The sequence below is a fragment of the Geotrypetes seraphini genome, chromosome 3, assembly GCF_902459505.1.
Source record: "Geotrypetes seraphini chromosome 3, aGeoSer1.1, whole genome shotgun sequence".
Taxonomy (NCBI): domain Eukaryota; kingdom Metazoa; phylum Chordata; class Amphibia; order Gymnophiona; family Dermophiidae; genus Geotrypetes; species Geotrypetes seraphini.
In genome coordinates this window covers 10,346,401-10,366,262 of record NC_047086.1, presented here as the reverse complement: position 1 = coordinate 10,366,262, position 19,862 = coordinate 10,346,401, and the positions used below count along the sequence as shown (strand labels likewise).

Sequence of the window (19,862 nt, the reverse complement as noted above, 5' to 3'; positions counted from 1 at the left end):
AGTTTTGTATCGTCCGCAAATTTTATTATCTCACACTTCGTGCCTGTTTCTAGATCATTTATGAATATATTAAATAGCAGCGGCCCGAGCACTGAGCCCTGCGGAACACCACTCGTGACCCCCATCCAGTCCGAGTAGTGGCCCTTCACCCCTACCCTCTGTTTCCTACCCGCCAACCAGTTTCTGATCCATCTATGTACGTCTCAGTCCACTCCATGGTTCTTCAGTTTCCGGAGTAGACGTTCGTGAGGCACCTTGTCAAAGGCTTTTTGGAAATCAAGGTATATGATGTCTATGGGGTCTCCTCTGTTCATCCGTTTGTTAATTCCTTCGAAGAAGTGCAATAAGTTCGTTAGGCACGATCTCCCCCTGCAGAAACCATGTTGGGTTGTTTTCAAAAGTTCGTTTCTTTCCAGATGTTCATCGATGTGTTCTTTAATCAGTGCTTCCGTCAGTTTCCCCAGAACCGAAGTCAAACTCACTGGTCTGTAGTTTCCCGGGTCACCTCTTGATCCCTTTTTAAAGATGGGCGTGACATTGGCTATCTTCCAATCCTCCGGGATCATGCCTGTTTTCAAGGATAGGTTGCAAATTTGCTGCAGTAGTTCCGCTATCTCCTCCTTTAATTCCTTCAGAACCCTGGGATGGATTCCGTCCGGACCCGGGGATTTGTCAGTTTTAAGTTTTTCTATCTGCCTGTGTACATCATCAAGGCTCACTTCCATGGATGTTAATTTTTCTGCTTGATTTCCATTGAATATTTGTTCAGGTTCCGGTATGTTGGTTGTGTCTTCGTTTGTAAATACAGACGAGAAGAACATGTTGAGTCTTTCTGCGACTTCTTTCTCCTCCTTCACCGCTCCCTTCCTGTCTCCTTCGTCCAGCGGTCCTACCTCCTCCCTAGCTGGCTGTTTCCCTTTAACATATCTGAAGAACGGTTTGAAATTTCGTGCCTCCCTGGCTAGCCTCTCTTCATACTCTCTTTTGGCTTTTCGAACCACACGGTGACATTCTTTTTGATACTTCCTGTGCTCCTTCTGGTTCCCTTCAGTTTTGTCCTTTTTCCATTCCCTGAATGAATTTTTCTTATTGCCTATCGCTTCCTTCACTATTTTAGTCATCCATACTGGGTCTTTTGTTCGACCCTTTTTGCACCCCTTTCTGAATCTGGGGATGTGCAGATTTTGTGCCTCGCTCACTGTGTCTTTGAAAAAAGACCAGGCATGTTCTACTGTTTGCCATTTTTTGGAAGTGTTCCTAAGTTTCTTCCTTACCATTTCCCTCATTGCTTCATAGTTTCCTTTCCTGAAGTTGAAAGATGTCGCTATGGTTTTCTTTCCGTTCGGTATGCCTACTTCAACCTTGAACTTGATCATATTATGATCACTGTTTCCCAACGGTCCCACTACTTCCACTTCCTTTGCAGGTCCCCTTAGTCCATTTAGGATTAAATCCAGAGTGGCATTTCCTCTCGTCGGTTCTCTAACAAGCTGCTCCATGAAGCAATCTTGTATAGCCTCCAGGAATTCTGTCTCCCTAGCGCATCTTGAGCTTCCAAGACTCCAGTCTATCCCAGGATAGTTGAAGTCTCCCATAACAACTGTGTAACCACTTTTGCATTCTCGCTTCATCTCGGCATCCATTTCTTTATCGCTATCTCCGGTTTGCCCGGGTGGACGATAGTATAGGCCCATCTTTATTTCATGCCCTTTCCTACCCGGTATTTTAACCCATAGCGATTCCAGTTTGTTGATCATCTCCGCTGTGTCCATTCTTGTCGATTGTATGCTTTCTTTTACGTATAGGGCTATTCCTCCTCCTTTCTGACCTGACCTATCCCGGCGATAGAGCTTGTACCCCGGCAGTGCTGTATCCCATTTGTTTTCCTCATTCCACCACGTTTCAGAGATTCCAATGATGTCTATGTCCTCTGCATTGGCCATGGCTTCTAGCTCCCCCATTTTGTTTCTTAAACTCCTTGCATTAGTATATATGCAGTTTAGATCCTGGCATTTTGTCGTCTTCATTTCTTTTCCCTGTGCTTCAGTCTTTGGTGTTTTCTCTTTTGCTACAATCTTTCTAACCTCCTCTTCTGGGTTAGTTGACTCCTGTAATTTGTCTCTTGTTTCTTCCCTGCCTTTTTTCCCCTTAGTATCTTCACGGGATACCTTCTTCCGAATCATCGACGCTAGGTCGACTGTCGGCTTTCCCCTTTCTCTTAGTTTAAAGCCTGTTCTATTCCTCTCTATTCTGATTTGAATAATGATTTGAATAATGACCAGACAACAAAAAGTAGAAAAAATAATTTTATTTTCTGTTTTGTGAGTACAATGTGTCAGATTTGAAATGTGTATTCTACCAGAGCAGGTGTTGGACAGAAAGCATGAACTAGGACATAAGAGAGGAAAATTCTCTCTTTATTTATTTTGTTTACATCACAGAGCCGGCGTGGGGTTGGAGAGGTTGTAACCCTGTCATAATTTGCTCAATAAAAATAATTTAACTACAATGCCTCTGTATTGCTCCATGGTATGAACTCACCTCAAGTACTGTGTTCAATTCAGGTAAGGCTAGACTCAATTAGGGCACTGGTCTTTGACCTAAGGGCCACCGTGTGAACGGACTGCTGGGCATGATGGACCACTGGTCTGACCCAGCAGCGGCAATTCTTATGTTCTTATGAAAGACATAGCGGCACTGGAAAAGGTTCAAAGAAGAGTGACCAAGATGATAAAGGGGATGGAACTCCTCTCATATGAGGAAGGACTAAAAAGGTTAGGGCTTTTTAGCTTAGAAAAGAGACAGCTGAGGGGGGATATACTTGAAGTCTACAAAATCCTGAGTGGAGTAGAATGGGTACAATGTGAAAAATTACAAAGACTAGGGGACACTCGATGAAGTTACAGGGAAATACTTTTAAAATCAATGAATCCACAAGAAACTCCTAAAACCCCTTTCCCTGATGTCATAATGCCTCATTCCACCAATAAGAGCCAATCTCATCAGTGATGTCATAATGGCTTCATTGTTCTATATTTGACTCACTTCTGATATTGTATTGGAGGAGAGCACGGTACAGCCTCAGCACCCTGAGGTTGTGGGTTCAAACCCACACTGCTCCTTGTGAACCCTGGGCAAGTCATTTAATCCGCCACTGCCCCAGGTACATTAGATAGATTGTGAGCCCACCAGGACAGACAGGGAAAATGCTTAAAGTACCTGCATATAAACCACTTTGAGTGTGGTCATAAAACTACAAAAAGGCTTATACAAGTCCCAATCCCTTTCCCAAATATGGCTTCCCATGTGTTCTATAGCGAGATTCTGGGTGTGCCGCCAGGGATTAAGTCATTTCTGGCATTGGTGCCTCTCCTCCTCTCCAACCCCACATGAGCCTTGTCTTGTTTTCCTGCAAGACCATGGGACGGCAGCCATTTTTGTTCCCAGTTCTGCACAGGGAATATCGCTCCTACCCTGCTTCACTGTTAGATCAACGGGCTTTAAAAAGTAAGTGGAGAGGTCCGGGAGGCGGGGATGGGTCATCCAGATGAAAACCGCGAATAACCGAAGTCACGAGTTCCGAACCCGCAAATATGGAGGGGGATGTGTATTCAAGTTTCAAGTTTATTGAGTTTTAATATACCGACCATCAGCAAGTATCTGGCCGGTTTACAATAAAAATTTAAAAAGATAAATAATAAAAGTGCACATCAAGAACAAAAACAGGACAGACATGAAAGTGAGGGAAAAAGGGAAAAGGGAGGGGAGAGTTACATGTTAAAAGAAGAAGGGAGAGAGAGGGGAGAGGGTAAAATGTGTGGGGCGGGATCGCTTTAGAAAAGCGGTTTGCTGAATATGGAAAGAAAAGAAAAAAAAATAAAACAAAAAAAAAATTAACATTGGAAAACAATGAGAAGATAGAGAAAAAAAAAGATAAAGAAAAAGATAAAAAAAAGATAAAGATAAAGAAGAAAAATTTAAAAAATTTAAAAAAAAAAGGAATAAAAAGGGTCTCTAAATACAGGAGAATGCGTCGCTAAATAAGAAAGTCTTCAGGCTTTATCTTGAATTTATTCCAGTCTGATGCAGCAAAACCTTTTAGCTGACATATGGACTATGTAGCCTCCTACCTGCTATGTTCAAAATTCTACCGGATAGGAGGGTCAAGCCCTAGTATCCTGCAGAGCAGCACATGGCACTATAGGCCAGTCCCCAAGTATATCACAGCACTTTGCCTGAAACCATCACTAACTGACTTCTGTTTTAATTGCTGTAATCCAACTCCATCAATAAAACACAGGAAATCCTTTTACAGACACTATTTCTCATTTTCTAGCTCTAACCAGCATGTTTTAGTGTAACATCCATCTCTAGACCCAGATTGCAGAGGAATTGAGTTCAATTACATCAGAACCTACATGAAAGGATAGTTATAACTCAGAGACTTCTTACCTCTTCCTGACTTCTTAGTGTACATATGTGATATGGCATTGATATCAATGACTGTTCTTTTCTATCCGCAATATAAATCCACCACCATTCCTGCTTCTCCTGTTAAACAAACAGCACAGGCATTAAGACAGAGCTGCTAGCCATTGATAGGGCAAAGCTTCTCCACAAAAGCCTTGTCACTTATTTTCCAGCAGTGGACCAGAAGATGGGAAGGGGACAATAGAGCAATCCCATGAGATTTGGTTTCCTTACCCCCCTTCCAAAGTATATTCCCTCTTCCCCATCACTCATTCCTGCATTCTGCTCCATGTGCCAGGTTCCCTGGCTGAGGTGGCACCAACAGCAGTGGACTGAGTGGCCCAGCTAGACAACGGAGGCTTACGGAGCTGGAAGAAGTGAGGGGAGGAGAGTCTGAATTGTCAGAAGTGTCATGAAGTAGCTGCCTAGTGGTTAGAATATCAGGCTGAGAACCAAGGAAACCCAGTTCAAATCCCACTACTGCTCCTTGTAATCCTCCACTGCCTCAGGTATAAGCAGATTGTAAGTAAACTTTTATTAAAATAGCCCAACGTGGCCACATTTCATCTATATGTTATACATTACAACAAAAAAAAGAAAAATGGTTATTAAATAAACAAAACCACTTGTAAGGGAAATGAGACTGAATACACTTTTCCTATTGGGGTTACAGGCCTCAGAAAATGGAGCTTTTTACCCAATGGAAACATTAAACTTGCTCCTTAACCCACCCTCACCCTCACTAAATTTTAATTTAATCAAAAAAGATTTTAAATTTTTTAAATATGTATATATCACTCTATTAAATCATTAAAAATGGTTGAGAACAGTATATGTTAACCAAACTTCATTTATAACTTCTTCCTGAAGTTTTAATCATCTACTTGAAAGCTAACAGCTCATTTCAGAGACAGAATCGGCAGGTTGGTTCCAACATAGCTTCACTGTACTTGTATTTTCAACTATTCATTAATGCAAAATACTTTTAGTACTTAGCTGGGAAAATGCTAAGATAACTTTATTGCCCAGTAATGATAACACTGGAACTTTCGCTTATTTTTCTGGCGTCTATCCACTCATCCGATGCGGCCTGTGTTTCGTGGGACAAAAACAGCACTCCCCCAACACACGTTTGTATTTCTGAATTGATGGTATTTGACTTGCTTTGCTTGCTAATGTGAATTGGGGTGGGTATCTACCTTAGAATCGATTTGATTTGATGTGAATGTGGTTTTATATTGGGGGATGTCCATGATGTCGCTCAGATATGTCTACGTTATATGTGAAATCGTAGGGAAACAAGATTCTATGTATGTGTGCGATCACCAGACTTGATGGACCCAGGGTCTGATCCGGAGATGGCAATTCTTATGTTTAATAAAGAAATAAAAACACAGGCTGTATAAAGAGGGTGCATAGAACCGTGTATGACCACTGACCTCAGGGAAATATAGACTGTAAACAGGGTGCGTGATTTTTGATTTTGTTTCCAGCAGGGCTCGTTCTTTTCGCTGTATACTTTGCTGCAATTCTTGCCACTCCTGGTAAAAAGCAAAAAGGTTTTTTTAAAAAAATAAATCATGCATTCAAATAACTTTTCACCACAAGTTGCAGCTCTGCCTTGAGGACTACATGCTTAAGAGAACATCCACAGTTCCTTCTGGGGCTTTGGGCACTGTGGCTAACTTAACCTCTAGATCTTTGGTCTATTAAAAGTTAGAACTATCCTCTCTAAAACTCCCCAAATCCACCTTAGAATACCCAGCAGCAACGAAGAAACAGAAACACTGAATGCTCCTGAAAAGTCACTACTGAGTATCAAGTGCCTATCAATCACCATCTGTCTGGATACAAGATTTTAAAGCTTGTTTGGGGCTATGCTGCTCTTGAACATTAATTCAAGGGATATTGAATAAAATGGAATGGTTCAGGCTCTAGGTACAATTATTTTGCCCTTCTGTTAAAGTATTTCATTGGGTAACAAGGCAGACTCCATTTAAAACCACACACACACACCCTGAACTCCATCTAAAAATCAATCAAAAACATTTGAATCTATAATCAAATAGAAGTGTGAAGTGATTTTTATTCAACCTAAATAAAAGCTTGTCAGATGGAGGGAAGAGGTAGCAGTATTCCAAGCGTTGTTTGAAAGGAACAGAATTCCAAAGCTTAGGTGCAAGACAATTAAATGCACAGTAACTTAGCGAAACATCCAAAATATCCTCTCAAGGGTGCGTTCAGATTATACTGTAGAACAGCTTTCTTCAACCGCCGATCCGTGGACCGGTGCCAGTGCGCAGAAATTTCCTACTGGTCCGCAGGGCCAGCACGTGCATCGAGCCGAAGACAGTGTTCTTCAGCCTCCGGTCCACGATGAGATGTTGCCTTCAGGCCGGCTCCCTCTTCCTCAGAGCTGCAGTGCACAAAGCCGTGGGCAGCGGCTCTTACATGCGTCCTGCACCTGAAGCCTTCTCTCTGACGTTGCAATGTCAGAGGGAAGGCTTCCAGATGAGGCGCGAGACACAAGAGGAGCTGCTGCCCACGGCTTTGGGCACTGCAGCACTGAGAAAGAGGGAGCCGGTCCGAAGATAACACGGGGGTGGCATAAAATGGCCAGGCGGGAGCAGGCCAGAAGGTCAGGCACAGCATAGAGGAAGGGAGACAACGGTAGGGGGAATGATTTTATGTTTTAATTTAGTGATTGATTTATATCTGCTTTCTGTTCAGGAAGAAATGCATTTGTTTCTTTTTCTCTGGGGTTGTACTGCTTGCAGAGTCTTGCATCTTTGGGTTTGTTTGTAAATATTAGTACTTTTAGTTTTTGGTCCCGCATTTGCATGGGGTTATCTGTGTTCTGGTAGCAATGAATGTTGAGAAGCATACAGTGTGCTTTAATTTTGTGGTTAACCATGATAATACAATTATATTGTGTGTGTATATATATTAAAAATGAACGGAAAAAATGGTGTTATAATTAGTACTATTATGGGCGAGGAGTCTGGGGCAGAGATTGGGTGGAGATGGGCGGTGTCTGGCCCACGACTTAGCCCAGTGTTCTTCAACTGCCAGTCCACAAAATAATTATTTTATTTCCGCCGGTCCATAGGTGTCAAAAGGTTGAAGAACACCGCTGTAGAATACTAGTGCTAACGGGGATATATGGTACAGCTTTGCACACAAGTGCTAGTTGGGCACTAAGGTGTATTCAATTTTTGAAACTTGCACAGTGCACAAAATCAAGGGGGCATTTACATAGGTGTCTCAAAATGAGATGGACATCATAAAATTGGGTCATTTAAAGTGTCTAAGTGCAGTATTTAGGGTATGCCCTTTTGTGCCCGCCATGAGCATGGTAAAATGAACACAGAAGATCTAGAATCAGAAAATAATCCTATATAATAAAATGCTAAGCGCGCATGCGCACTCTTACCCCGTGTTCCCTGATCCGTCGGGCTGTGGCAGGTAAGAGTATGCATGCGCGCGTCTAAGGACCAACAGCAGGTAACACGTCACAACTACCCCCCCCCCCTCGCCGCCACCAACCTTACCCGGCACACCAAAAACCCCCTTTGACTCTCCCAGCCGACCCACCGCGAGACAAACACAAACCTCCCGGCTCCAGCAGCGTCTGAGGCACAGTAAACACGCTGCTTCGCTTCCTTCTACTGGCCTGATTTCCTCTGCTGCATCCTTGATGACATCACAGACACGGCAGAGGAAATTAGGCCAGTAAAAGACCGTGAAGCAGCGCGTTTACTATGCCTCGGACGCTGCTGGAACTGGGAGGTTTGTCAGCCATCTAGCGGTGGGAGGGTCGGCTGGGAGAGGGTCAACGGGGGTTTCAGGTGTGCCGGGTAGGGTCGGCGCAGGGGGGGGGGGTTAAGGGGATGGGAGGCAGGCAAGCTGGCTGGCATTGGGGGGGGAGGGGTTAAATTGAAACATGCTGCTCAGGCTGGCATCGGGGGTGGGGTCGGGGGGTTAAATTAAAACATGCTGCCTCAGGGGGCTGGGAGGCAGGCAGGCAGGATTCGGGGGGTGGGGGTGGGACAAAGTCAAGAAGATAATGATGGGGACATAGAAAGGGGCACTAAGGACATAGAATGCACTGGGGGCACTAAGCAGGACAGAGGCACTGGGGGCACTAAGGACACGGGAAGGAGGCACTGGGGACACTAAGGACACAGTACAGAGGAACTGGGGACATTAAGGACACGGGAAGGAGGCACTAGGGGCACTAAGGACATAGGAATGGGCACTAAGGACATGGGAAGGAGGTACTGAGGGCACTAAGGACCTAGGGAGAGACACAGACAGAAAAAATGACAGACAGACAGGCAGCGTGCAAGGAGAGAGACAAAGAAAAAAAACCCAGACAGACAGACATCTACTCTTGCACCCGTTAATGTAACGGGCTTAAAGACTAGTATTAAATATTGAACTAAGGCCAGTACTGGGCAGATTTGCACGGTCTGTGTCTGTATATGGCCGTTTGGTTGAGGATGGGCTGGGGAGGTCTTCAATGGCTGGGAGGGTGTAGATGGGCTGGAGTGAGCTTTGACGGAGACTTCAGTAGTTGGAACCTAAGAACAGTAGCGGGCAGAGCTTTGGGTTCTGGCCCTAAAATAGCTAAGAAGAAAAAATTTCTAAAAAAAATTAAATCAGGTTGGGCAGACTGGATGGGCGGACCATTCGGGTCTTTATCTGCTGTCATCTACTATGTTGGCCCATAAATGCCACTTTATGCTAATATTCTACAGTATAATGAAATTTAGGTGCTCAGATCTCATCACAAAATTCACATTTAGTGCCTGACATTTTGACAACTCATTTTTGTCACGCTATACAGTATAATCTCATTATAACGGACTTCAAGAGACCTGGAAAAACAGTCCGTTGTATCCAGAGTTGCATTTTTTTTAAAAACTTTATTTAGGTCAACTTGAAACAACGTACAATCAATGAACAACAATCACTGCACAAATAATAACAAAACTCAGCAAAACATTGGTCTGGCACGAAATGATTACAAAACCAGGACCCTAAAAGATGTTCTAATGCATTATGTCGTACTGTACGGAAAGAAAACCAATCTGTCATTTTCTTCTAGCTGCATTTTGATACTATTTCACTGGTACACCACGCGCCTTGTGGGCAGAGCCTGCATGTCCGTTATAGCCGAACAAAACTACAGCTAAAAGCGGCTCTGGGGACCAAATTGGTTGTCTGTTATATCTGAAAGTCCATTATATGCAGGGATTTTCTGCATGTTCATAAAGGCGCACGGCTGGGACCAGTGGACCTTGTCCGCTATAAACAATATTCCGTTATAAGTGAGTCCGTTATGAGATTATACTGTAAAACGCAGAGGGGTCAGTTCTCAAAGCATCCCAAACAATTCCAAAATGATGTACAAAAATCATTAGATGTGATTATTTTCATCTCTTCTTGACTCACTCCAACTTTAGATACCAAAATTCTTAGTTCATGTATGTGTTTGGTTGTAGATACTCAGTGAAGCCCCTGTTAGTCCCTAGGAACTATGCAGTCGCAGTGGAATGGAGGAGTAGCCTAACGATGCAGAGGACTGGGTTCAATTCCCACCGCAGTTCCTTGTGACACTGGGCAAGTCACCCCAAAAAATACCCTTAGGTCGTTAGCTTACTAGGGACAGATGATGCGGTATACAAACCTAAGGATTCGATTAGATTAGATTAGAAAGTACTTGCATAAGATGTGTAGAGCTGTTTATGATTAACAATAGTAGTAGCAGTGAACAGAGGTGACCACATGACATAAGTCGTCAGCACACAATTAATACATAAACTGTAGTTGGCAGAGGCATGTGTGCTGTGGCTTAGTGACATTTTTGTGAAAATGTCCGAGACATTTTTACCCCTTTTCCCAGAGGATTTTGAAACTTGCTCGCCTCCTGATCAGGTTAATTTTGGAATGTTGTGCCAATTTTCCTACTCTTATTGTCAGTCCTTGAAGAATTATGAACAGGACCTATTGGCTTCATTTAAAAAAAAAAAATACTTCAGAGAGAGCGGCAGGAGCTTAAACACAATGTTTGGCAACATATTTAATGGGAATTTTGGCATTGTTTGGAATACTTTAAAACATAGTGAGAGATCTCCACCCCTACAAGGTCGGTGCCATGAAACAGTGCTACTGAATAACTTTGGGGGCTGAATATCTAATATAAAGAGTAAGGGGGTTAACTGGAGTAATCAAAGTTGCGCTTGTTTTACAACTAGGAAGCATTAAAAAAATATTTGATGGATATCATAATTGCTGTTAGCCATTGTTTAGGGGTATTTGGGGCTCTTTTTGAAACTTTGACACATTCCTCGTTATGAAACTACCCCACAGAGTAGTTTCAAGCAAGCCTTAACTGTACCTGCACAGCATCCACCCTGGTGTCATGTCATACCAATGCTGCTAGATATTAAAAAAAACATTGCTTTTAGTTAAATTTAGAAGCTGGTGGATCTAAAGGCGTTTCAAACAGACCTATGCATGCTGCCCAATGATTTGTTACTTGTAATTCATGTCCCACACAATGAAGACTAAGACAAACAACTCTGAAGGTGGTTGTAGTTAGAGCTGCAACCGCCTCCACCCCAGCTTACAGCCTCATCATCCTTGCCATGTTTCTCATCTGGTTCTCGGTCGGAGTCCCTGTCGCTACCATCATCCTTGTCACTCTGCGAGTCCCTGATCATGTCCTCTTCTTCAGAATCACTGCCCTTGTCAGAAGCTTCTTCCTCTTCCTCCTTTGCTACAACTTCCTATGTGAAAAGCAAATAAAAAGAATTTAACATATCCAGATTGCACAAGATAAAGCCTTTCAATCAATCGAGCTTCGGTACAATGCGATCAAGTGATGTTCTGAAGATGAGTTCACAAGGCACCTATCAGGCATATTAACAATTTGCAGAAGAGAGATTCCAAATGCCCACTGTGAAGTATGTGGAAGAGCTAACAAAAAAAATGAAGCATATAGAAAAAGGTGAACATTAAAACCAGGGCCTAATTAAGGGGAGACTGGCACAGCTCACCTTCACCTGCTGAGAGACTGAGCAAAGACTGGTATGATAGAGGGAGCTACGGAAATTAATACTACAACCAAAGTTTGGTCTCAGTCTCCTCCTGCTGGTCAGGGTGAGCTATTACCTGGAGAGGTGCTAAAGAAACACATTTATATATCCAATGGAATTCAGGTCACAGTTTTCATTAGGAATGTGCATTCGTTTGAAAAAAACAAAACAAAACAATTTTTTTTACATTCCACCTCATGCCATCATAGCACAAAGTACAAACCCTAATGTATGCAAATGACATTGCCTAAAAAACTAAAAAATAAAAAGTTTAAAGAAACTTAACACAAAAATAGTCAGACATGGGAAACTAAAAACGAAAATGTTTGGCTTGTACATCCTTGGTTCTTAAGAGAATGAAAAACTCAAGGACAGTCATCCATCAAATGAAACCTACAGGAGGGAGACTCAAAAGGAAGTTAAGGAAACCCTTTTACAGCAGAGGATATAGAAATCAAGAACCCGATATTTATTTAGCACATGGCAGTAAGCAACTTATAGGCCACTCCCAGCTGTGGGTTGAATTAACCCCAGATATTCAATGCTGGGCAAGTCCGGCCTCCGGGTTAGTGTGACAACCCAGAGAAGTCGGGTACTAGCTGATATTGAGACCGGTACACAACGGTTAACTTGGTGGATAAAGTTAAGACAACCTTTCATCTCTAACTGTATCTGCTTGTTTAACTGGCCAACAGATTGAATATGACCATAAACTGCAATAGCATTCATGAAAGCATTGAACTCTAATCCAGCACTAATACCTGAGGGCTGACCCTACCCCTTAGGCTGCTCAGTCTATTTATAAGCCTCTTATGGAAGAGTGTCAAAAGTTGTACTCGGACATAATGGTCGAGACATCTGAGAAGACACTCACCACATTTCCTTACTAGCTTTGGAATTTGAGGATCTCTGCAAAGGAATTTATTGGAATAATTAGCACATGAATTGTTTTTGTACCATAAGTAGTGGTTTTCCCCAGGTCTCTTAATGTTTATAGAGACTTTTCTGCTCAGGATTTATGCAAACCTTTTCTAAAATAGACCTACATGAACTGCTTTTACCAGAGCTTAACTACGTCAGTCTCCAAAGCCAGCCAGCTCCCAGGTGAATACACCTGCCATGTACAAAGAAGCTGTCACATCCCCAGGCACAGTGCACTGGATTGCTGAAGAGGGATACCTACATTCCCCAGCACCCCATTGGCCTGCTTCTGCTTCGGCTGCTTCGGCTGTGGTAAGGGCAGGGCAGCCGCTTTCTTCTTCACAGGTTTCTTTTTCTTGGACTTAGAAGCTTTCTTGGCTCCTTTGCCCTTCTGCTGCCAGCCTTTGTTTTTTATCTTGTTGACATCTCCCTGCTGTAACAAACCCAGAGGAGAAAGAACTGAAGTGTCATACATACAAAGGTCATCACATAAAGCAAACTGTGTGTGGCGCAGTGGTTAGAGCTACAGCCTCAGCACCCTGGGGATGTGGGTTCAAATCCCCCGCTGCTCCTTGCGACTCTGGGCAAGTCATTCAGTCCTCCATAGTCCCAGGTACGTTAGATAGATTGTGAGCCCACCGGGACAGATAGGAAAAATGCTTGAGTACTTGAGTGTAAAAAACCGCTCAGATAACCTTGATAGGTGGTATATAAAAACCTAATAAACTTGCAGCAGTTTGGCAATTTGGGTCCTGAAAATGCTGAACAGATTGTTTCTTCCCCTATCTGCCTGGGGGGGGGGGAAGCAGTGACAAATACTGAGTCTCCACAATGCTCCGGAGCAGATTACCACTCTTCAGGTCTCCTGGATAGGAGATGGCTACAACTGCTTCAGCCTACCTCCCCCAGGATGCCACCCTTGGTTATAACTTGTGCCTCCCTTTCTGCATAATGCTGCGCTGGAAAAGGTTTTCAAAAACAATGGACACGTGCTCAGCAGAGGCAAACTAGAAGAAACATTTCGACTATTAGAAAACAGAAGCGACAGAAAAATGTAACTCTTAACTTACCCCTTCCTCTGCAGGCTGCTCTTCTGCAGCACAGGTGGACTGTTCTTTTTCAAACATGTTCTGACAGTAAAAAAAACAAAACAGAGGAGGATGTTGTCAGTTGTATAACATTTGATATGCTTCCAATAATTTTTAAATTCATCCGAGTCTTTCCACAAGGCTTCTGATGATATAGTGTGAATAACTGGGACCAGTTTGATAGGCCTTGAGCTATAGCTTTAAAAAATCTTATAAGAATAAGCATACTGAGGAAAACCGATGGTCACAAGTAGATGACAGAATCCCAAAGAGTAACAAGATTTCATGCTGCCGACCTCCCAGAGATAACTAGTGGCTTTCTTCATATCTATCTCAATAGCTGATTATAGAAACTTCTCCAACCCTTTTTTAAACCCAGCTGTCGCCATATTTTCTGGTATTGAGTTCTGAAGCTTACTTATATTTCCTCCTATTCATTTTAAAATTATTACCATGTAACGATTGAGAGGAAGATTCTCAAATGTTTGTGGTAAAATCTGTCGGGCCACTGTCATGGCTGCTACGGTAACAATTTAAAAAAGGCGAGTCATTCTTTAAAAACCGCAAATGCAATGAGGTTCACAGAGTTGTGGAAGGTCGCTAAATTTGCATGTGTCGATCGCTGGTGATAGCGATCAGCACATACGCAGAATAAACGCACAAATAAAAAATAGATAAATTTTAAAAAGACCCCAAATCAAAGATTGGCAGGAGGGATACCCACACCCTCTCACCACTGCTGTCAAGCAAACCCTCCCCAACACCCTCCCCCCCCGGCAGCGGGAGGGATGCTCACTCCCTCCCGCCACAATACCCTTGCCAGCCCACCTTGTTTACAAAGGCTTCCTCCTACCTCCAGCCAGCAGGCCCACCTCTTCAAAATAGTGGTCCTTCCCCACTCCAGTGCATCCTAGGATGCGCCAGGGAGGGGCCTAAGGTTCTGATTGGCCATGGTTGATTAAGGCCCCTCCCAGGATGCACCAGTAAGGCCCGCCATTTTGAAGAGGCGGCCTGCTGGCTGGAGATAGGACTCATCCCTCCGACCAACCTTTGTAAACAAGGGGGGCATCAGAGGTATGGCAGCGGCGGCAAGAGGGAGTGGGCATTCCTCTTGCTGCCCGAGGGGGGAGGGGAGGGCAGTATCGGGAGAGTTGCTTTGCGGTGGGATGGAGTGGGTATTCCTCACTGCCGTGGGGGGGGGAAGTTGTTTACTTGCCGATTACAATTTTGTATGGTTTTTAAATAAAGACTCCTGTATCTTGTACATTCCATTCTGCAGTCTTTTCCTTATTTTTGGTGTTCGCCTTTCACTAAAGTCCTGTTGGATTTCTTGTTGTTTTGCTTTGGGGAAAGTGATATTCAGCCAGAGTGTGACGTGTGCATGAGTGAGGGGGAATACGATACTATAAGCTTGCTGGGAGATAATGAAATGCAGTGGGAGCCAGAGGACTAAAACATAAGAAATGAGTGTGGTGTTGCCTGAATGTGTGTGTGTGCTTAGCAAAGGGAGGGAGTGAGCATCCCTCCTGCTGCTGGCGGGAGAAGGGGTGGGGGGGGGAGTGCTTGAGGTCTGAGCTGGATACTAAAATGGTGTGTGCTCTTCGTCATAAGGCGTATGGGAACAGACTTAACATAGTAGATGACGGCAGATAAAAACTCGAATGGTCCATCCAGTCTGCCCAACCTGATTCAATTTAAATTTTTAAAATTTTTCTTCTTAACTATTTCTGGGCAAGAATCCAAAGCTCTACCCGGTACTATGCTTGGGTTCCAACTGCCGAAATCTCTGTTAAAACCTACTCCAGCCCATCTACACCCTCCCAGCCACCGAAGCCCTCCCCAGCTCATCCTCCACCAAACGGCCATATACAGACACAGACCGTGCAAGTCTGCCCAGTACTGGCCTTAGTTCAATATTTAATATTATTTTCTGATTCTAGATCCTCTGTGTTCATCCGCTTCTTTGAACTCAGTCACTGTTTTCCTCTCTACCACCTCTCTCGGGAGCGCATTCCAGGCATCCACTACCCTCTCCGTAAAGTAGAATTTCCTAACATTGCCTTTGAATCAACCACCCCTCAACCTCAAATTATGTCCTCTGGTTTTACCATTTTCCTTTCTCTGGAAAAGATTTTGTTCTACGTTAATACCCTTCAAGTATTTGAATGTCTGAATCATATCTCCCTTGTCTCTCCTTTCCTCTAGGGTATAAATATTCAGGGCTTCCAGTCTCTCCTCATACGTCTTCTGGTGCAAGCCTCCTATCATTTTCATCGCCCTCCTCTGGACCGCTTCAAGTCTTTTTACGTCCTTCGCCAGATACGGTCTCCAAAGTCTTACTTTGCTGTCAATGCCCGAGTCAATCAGCGCTCAGGCACTGACCAGAAAATAAGGCTAGAACAGTTCAGACCTGCTGGAAAATTTTGCTCACAAATGTAAGACAGTGAGATTAGGGAACCACTCAGCAATAATAGGGAATTGCCCAAAGTGCTCATTTAAATATTAATGACCTCGCTGGCAGAGTCGGAACCTGCTAGGAAGCTTGGAAAAGACCACGAGAAGCCCTTGTGATAATCCGCTGCTAAAATACATGCACGCTAAACCAGCTGGAACCGGTTTTGCGACCACATTAAAGTTTTGAGAATCTTCCCTTAAGTGTCTCCTAGTCTCTGCACCTTTTTCTTCTCTTTCAAAATGATGATTCATTTTTACCCATTTTATACCATTTAGGATTTTGTAGACCATCATATTCCCCATAAACAATCATAGTAACATAGTGGGACATGGACATTCTTCGGTTGGCCATCCAGCACAACCCTGGCATGATAACTGGTAGGAAGGCCGGAGGGGGTCCATCTCCATCGATTTTAAATAGAATCAAGTGGTTTAGAGGCAGATAGAGGCTTAAAAAAGGATCATTTAAAATCCAAGATAGTCCCCATCAGCAAAACCGAATCAAAAACAGCCCCATGGGGACTCCCCTGAAGCATAGGTGTCAGCTCTTTGGGAGCCCAAGCACCCCCAATATTTTTGGGACCTTGCGTGACCAGGGCTGGCATCTCTTCCCCTGTCAATCTCCCTCCCTCCCTTCAACTGACCCCATGGGCCGGCATGTTTTCCCCCTTGTTATCTGCCCTGTTCCGACATTGCCCTCACCTTTGTCTTTTTTTTGTGCCAAAAAACTCCAAACATTTTTTGTTGCAGGGGACTGTCGACTGCGGTAGCGACTGTGAAGCTTTGCTGGCTTTCCTTCAGCCACCCAGGTGAGAAACAGGAAGTTGCGTCGTTGAGGATGGAACGCAGCCGAAGGAAAGCATGGAAGGAGGCCACAGGCAAAGCTTCACAGTCGCTACCATGGCTGACGGTTCCCTGCAACCAAAATGTTTGTATGTTGTCGGCAAGAAGACAAAGTTGAGGGCAATGTTGGAACGGGACGGATAGAAGAGAGAGGACATACCGGGCCGAAGAAGCCCCCTGGCCTTGCTGAAGTTTTCTATGTAGAATGAGTGGGGTCAGAAAAGTGCTAGAATGGGTGTAGGGGAAGAATTTATGGGGCTGGAAACAGGAGAGTGAGAGATGGTAGGCAATGGTCTGGAGGGAGAGAAGAGAAAGGAAGTTGGACATTGGGTGTTGTGAGGGAAGGGGGAGATACTTGAAGGGAGGACAGATGAGAAGAGAAAGGGAAAGATAGTGGACCTGCTGTTGGTGCAGAGGAAGGGAGAGATGGTAGACCTGGCAGGGAGGGAAGGAAAGAAGGAAGATTGGAAGAGAAAGAGAGAAAAGTTGGATCTGGGGATGGAAGGAAGGTTGTGAGGGAGAAATGTTAGATCTGGGGGTGGAAGGGAGAGAGAGATGCAGTGTCTCTTTTCCTTCCACCCCATTGTTCAGCATCAAGGATGGAGGGAAGAAGAACAACAGAAAATAGAGGAAGAAATGTTGGGACCATGGACAATGAGGAGAGATGGACCCATGGGGCAGGAGGGAAGATATGCGGATAAGAAAATGCATGGGGATGGAGAGAAAAGGACGAAGATATGGTTTGACAAGAATGGAGAGAGGGGGAGGGATTCTGCAGGTGGTGAGCCATATGGAAGAGGGGGATGACAAAGAAGATGAGTAAGAGAACAGTGAGTACAGTGGTAGAAATGTAGTAATGGAGAGTCGATATAAGGAAATAGGAGAATGGAAAAGGAATGAGATGGGAAATGGGAGAGCTAGGGACTGAGAGGAGATGGAAAACAGAGCTGTAAATTTAACAAGAGGGGGTGAGAAAGAGGGCAAGATTTGAGTGGACAGAAGCAGAAAAAAAGGGAGGAAAGCTGAAAGGGGGGAAAAAAAAATCAATATGTTGGAGTCGGGCAAAGTGAGGGAATGGAAGAAGAGAGAAGAGGAGAAAAAAATGGACAGCAGACACTGGAAAGAGAAGATAAAAGCAGGAAGAGAATCTGGGACCAAGATGATGGAAAAACAAAATATGCTGTCCAAACGAGGTAGAAAAAAGTGTTTTATTTAAAATTTATTAAATAGAATATGTTAGCTTTGGGATATGTACATCACAAATATATTTGTATTGTATTCAGTAGTGTATTTGGTAGGGGGGGATGGAGCCCAAAATAAGTGAACAAGCACCAACTTCTCTCCCCACCTGAATGCAAAATATAAATACTTGGGCTGGTGGGTATCCCCAAGCCCTGCCATCTGAAGACCTTTTCCTCCAATCTGGCAACCGAAGTCTCCAAGCTGTGCAGCTAGTGGCCGTATCCTCAAGCTACCACTGCTGTCATGCAGCAGCTCTGAAATACTGCTATGAGTAGGAAAGCTCTGGTTGCTCGACCTGAACCTGAAGAGGAGTGGAGGTGGTCATGAGCTAGTGATGCTTTGGGATCCCCACCTGCTACACAAGGGAGATGTTCATTTTGAAGAGGCTTAAGCTCAAAGTGGGAAGTCCAGCCCCCTCTCATGGGGATGACATTGATTGTGTTGAGAACAAAATGAAGTACTTGCCGAGTTTGATGTTTTGGAATTTCCAGTTCAGTTTTGGTATTCACATTTCTATTTCCAATTTGTCATCAATTGTTCTGCATTTAGTGAAGGTCTGTCTGTGTTTTGTTTGTGAATAAATCATTCAATGTTGTTTTATATATGGTAGTAATGATGGGTGGGGAAATTGGAAGAAAGGTAGGTAGAAGAGGAGCCCCGAATGGTTGAATTGTTGACAGGATATAGTAGAAAGTCTGAACTATGTCGCTACAATAGATACATCATTTGGTTGGTTTTGGGAGAAGAGCTGATTGTGATACCAGTCTGTTTGTAATTGTTTTTATTGATTCCCTGAAGAAGCTTCAGGTGAAACGGGCCCCTTTGGAATCATGACTCTCCAACCAAAAGCTAAGTTTCATTTTTTGATTCTGAGAAATAATTATGTCTAGCTATTTTACAATATGGGAAGAAGTTTTTTTTATGACTGATGATTACAAGGATAATCCATTTAATTGATCAGTTTTGGCTGCTTGATATGATTTGAAGGGTGTCTGGGGTCCTTTTCCCTCTTTTTGAATATTTACATCCAGGATATATAATTATTCTTTGTAAATAAATGGCATTGTTCATTTTTTTAGAAATGGTCTTAATACTTGGCAACTGAGTTTTAATGCCAAAAAGTGTAAGGTTATGCACCTTGGTAACAGTAACCCCAGCAGAACATACACCCTGAATGGTGAAAACTTAACAAGAACTGTCGCAGAACAGGACCTGGGTGTAATCATTAGTGAAGAAATGAAAACTGCCAATCAAGTGGAGAGAGCTTCAGCCAAGGCTAGACAAATGCTGAGTTGCATCCGAAGAAGTTTTGTCAGCCGAAAGCCTGAAGTTATAATGCAGTTGAACAGGTCCATCTGGAGTACTGTGTTCAGTTTTGGAGGCCACATTATCAAAAAGATGTGAAGAGAATAGAATCGGTTCAGTGAATGGCCAGTAAGATGGTCTCAGGACTCAAGGATCTCCCATATAAAGAACGTCTAAGCAGGCTGCAGTTATATTCTCTCGAAGAACACAGAGAGAGGGGAGACATGATAAACATTCAAATATCTTACAGGTCGTAATGAGGTGGAAGAAGATATCTTTTTCCCTACAGCAACAAGAGGGCATCCGCTCAAACTCAAGGGTGGGAGACTTCATGGCGACATCAGGAAGTACTTCTTCACCAAAAGGGTGGTTGATCATTGGAATGGCCTTCCACGTCAGGTAGTTGAGGCCAGTAACGTGCTCGACTTCAAGGGAC

At 43.7% G+C, this 19,862-nt stretch overlaps 1 protein-coding gene across 1 annotated transcript in view; it reads right to left on the bottom strand.

Annotated features, from left to right (window-relative positions):
- Window positions 1-19,862, bottom strand: part of LOC117357612 (translocation protein SEC63 homolog) — a 186,755-nt gene that overhangs the window by 45,096 nt on the left and 121,797 nt on the right. Inside the window, exons 15-19 of the mRNA XM_033938447.1 lie at window positions 13,565-13,624; window positions 12,757-12,927; window positions 11,106-11,264; window positions 5,910-6,011; window positions 4,453-4,551 (exon numbers count right to left, since the gene is read on the bottom strand). Of these exons, the coding sequence (XP_033794338.1) occupies window positions 4,453-4,551; window positions 5,910-6,011; window positions 11,106-11,264; window positions 12,757-12,927; window positions 13,565-13,624 (591 nt within the window). The remainder of the gene's footprint in view (window positions 1-4,452; window positions 4,552-5,909; window positions 6,012-11,105; window positions 11,265-12,756; window positions 12,928-13,564; window positions 13,625-19,862) is intronic.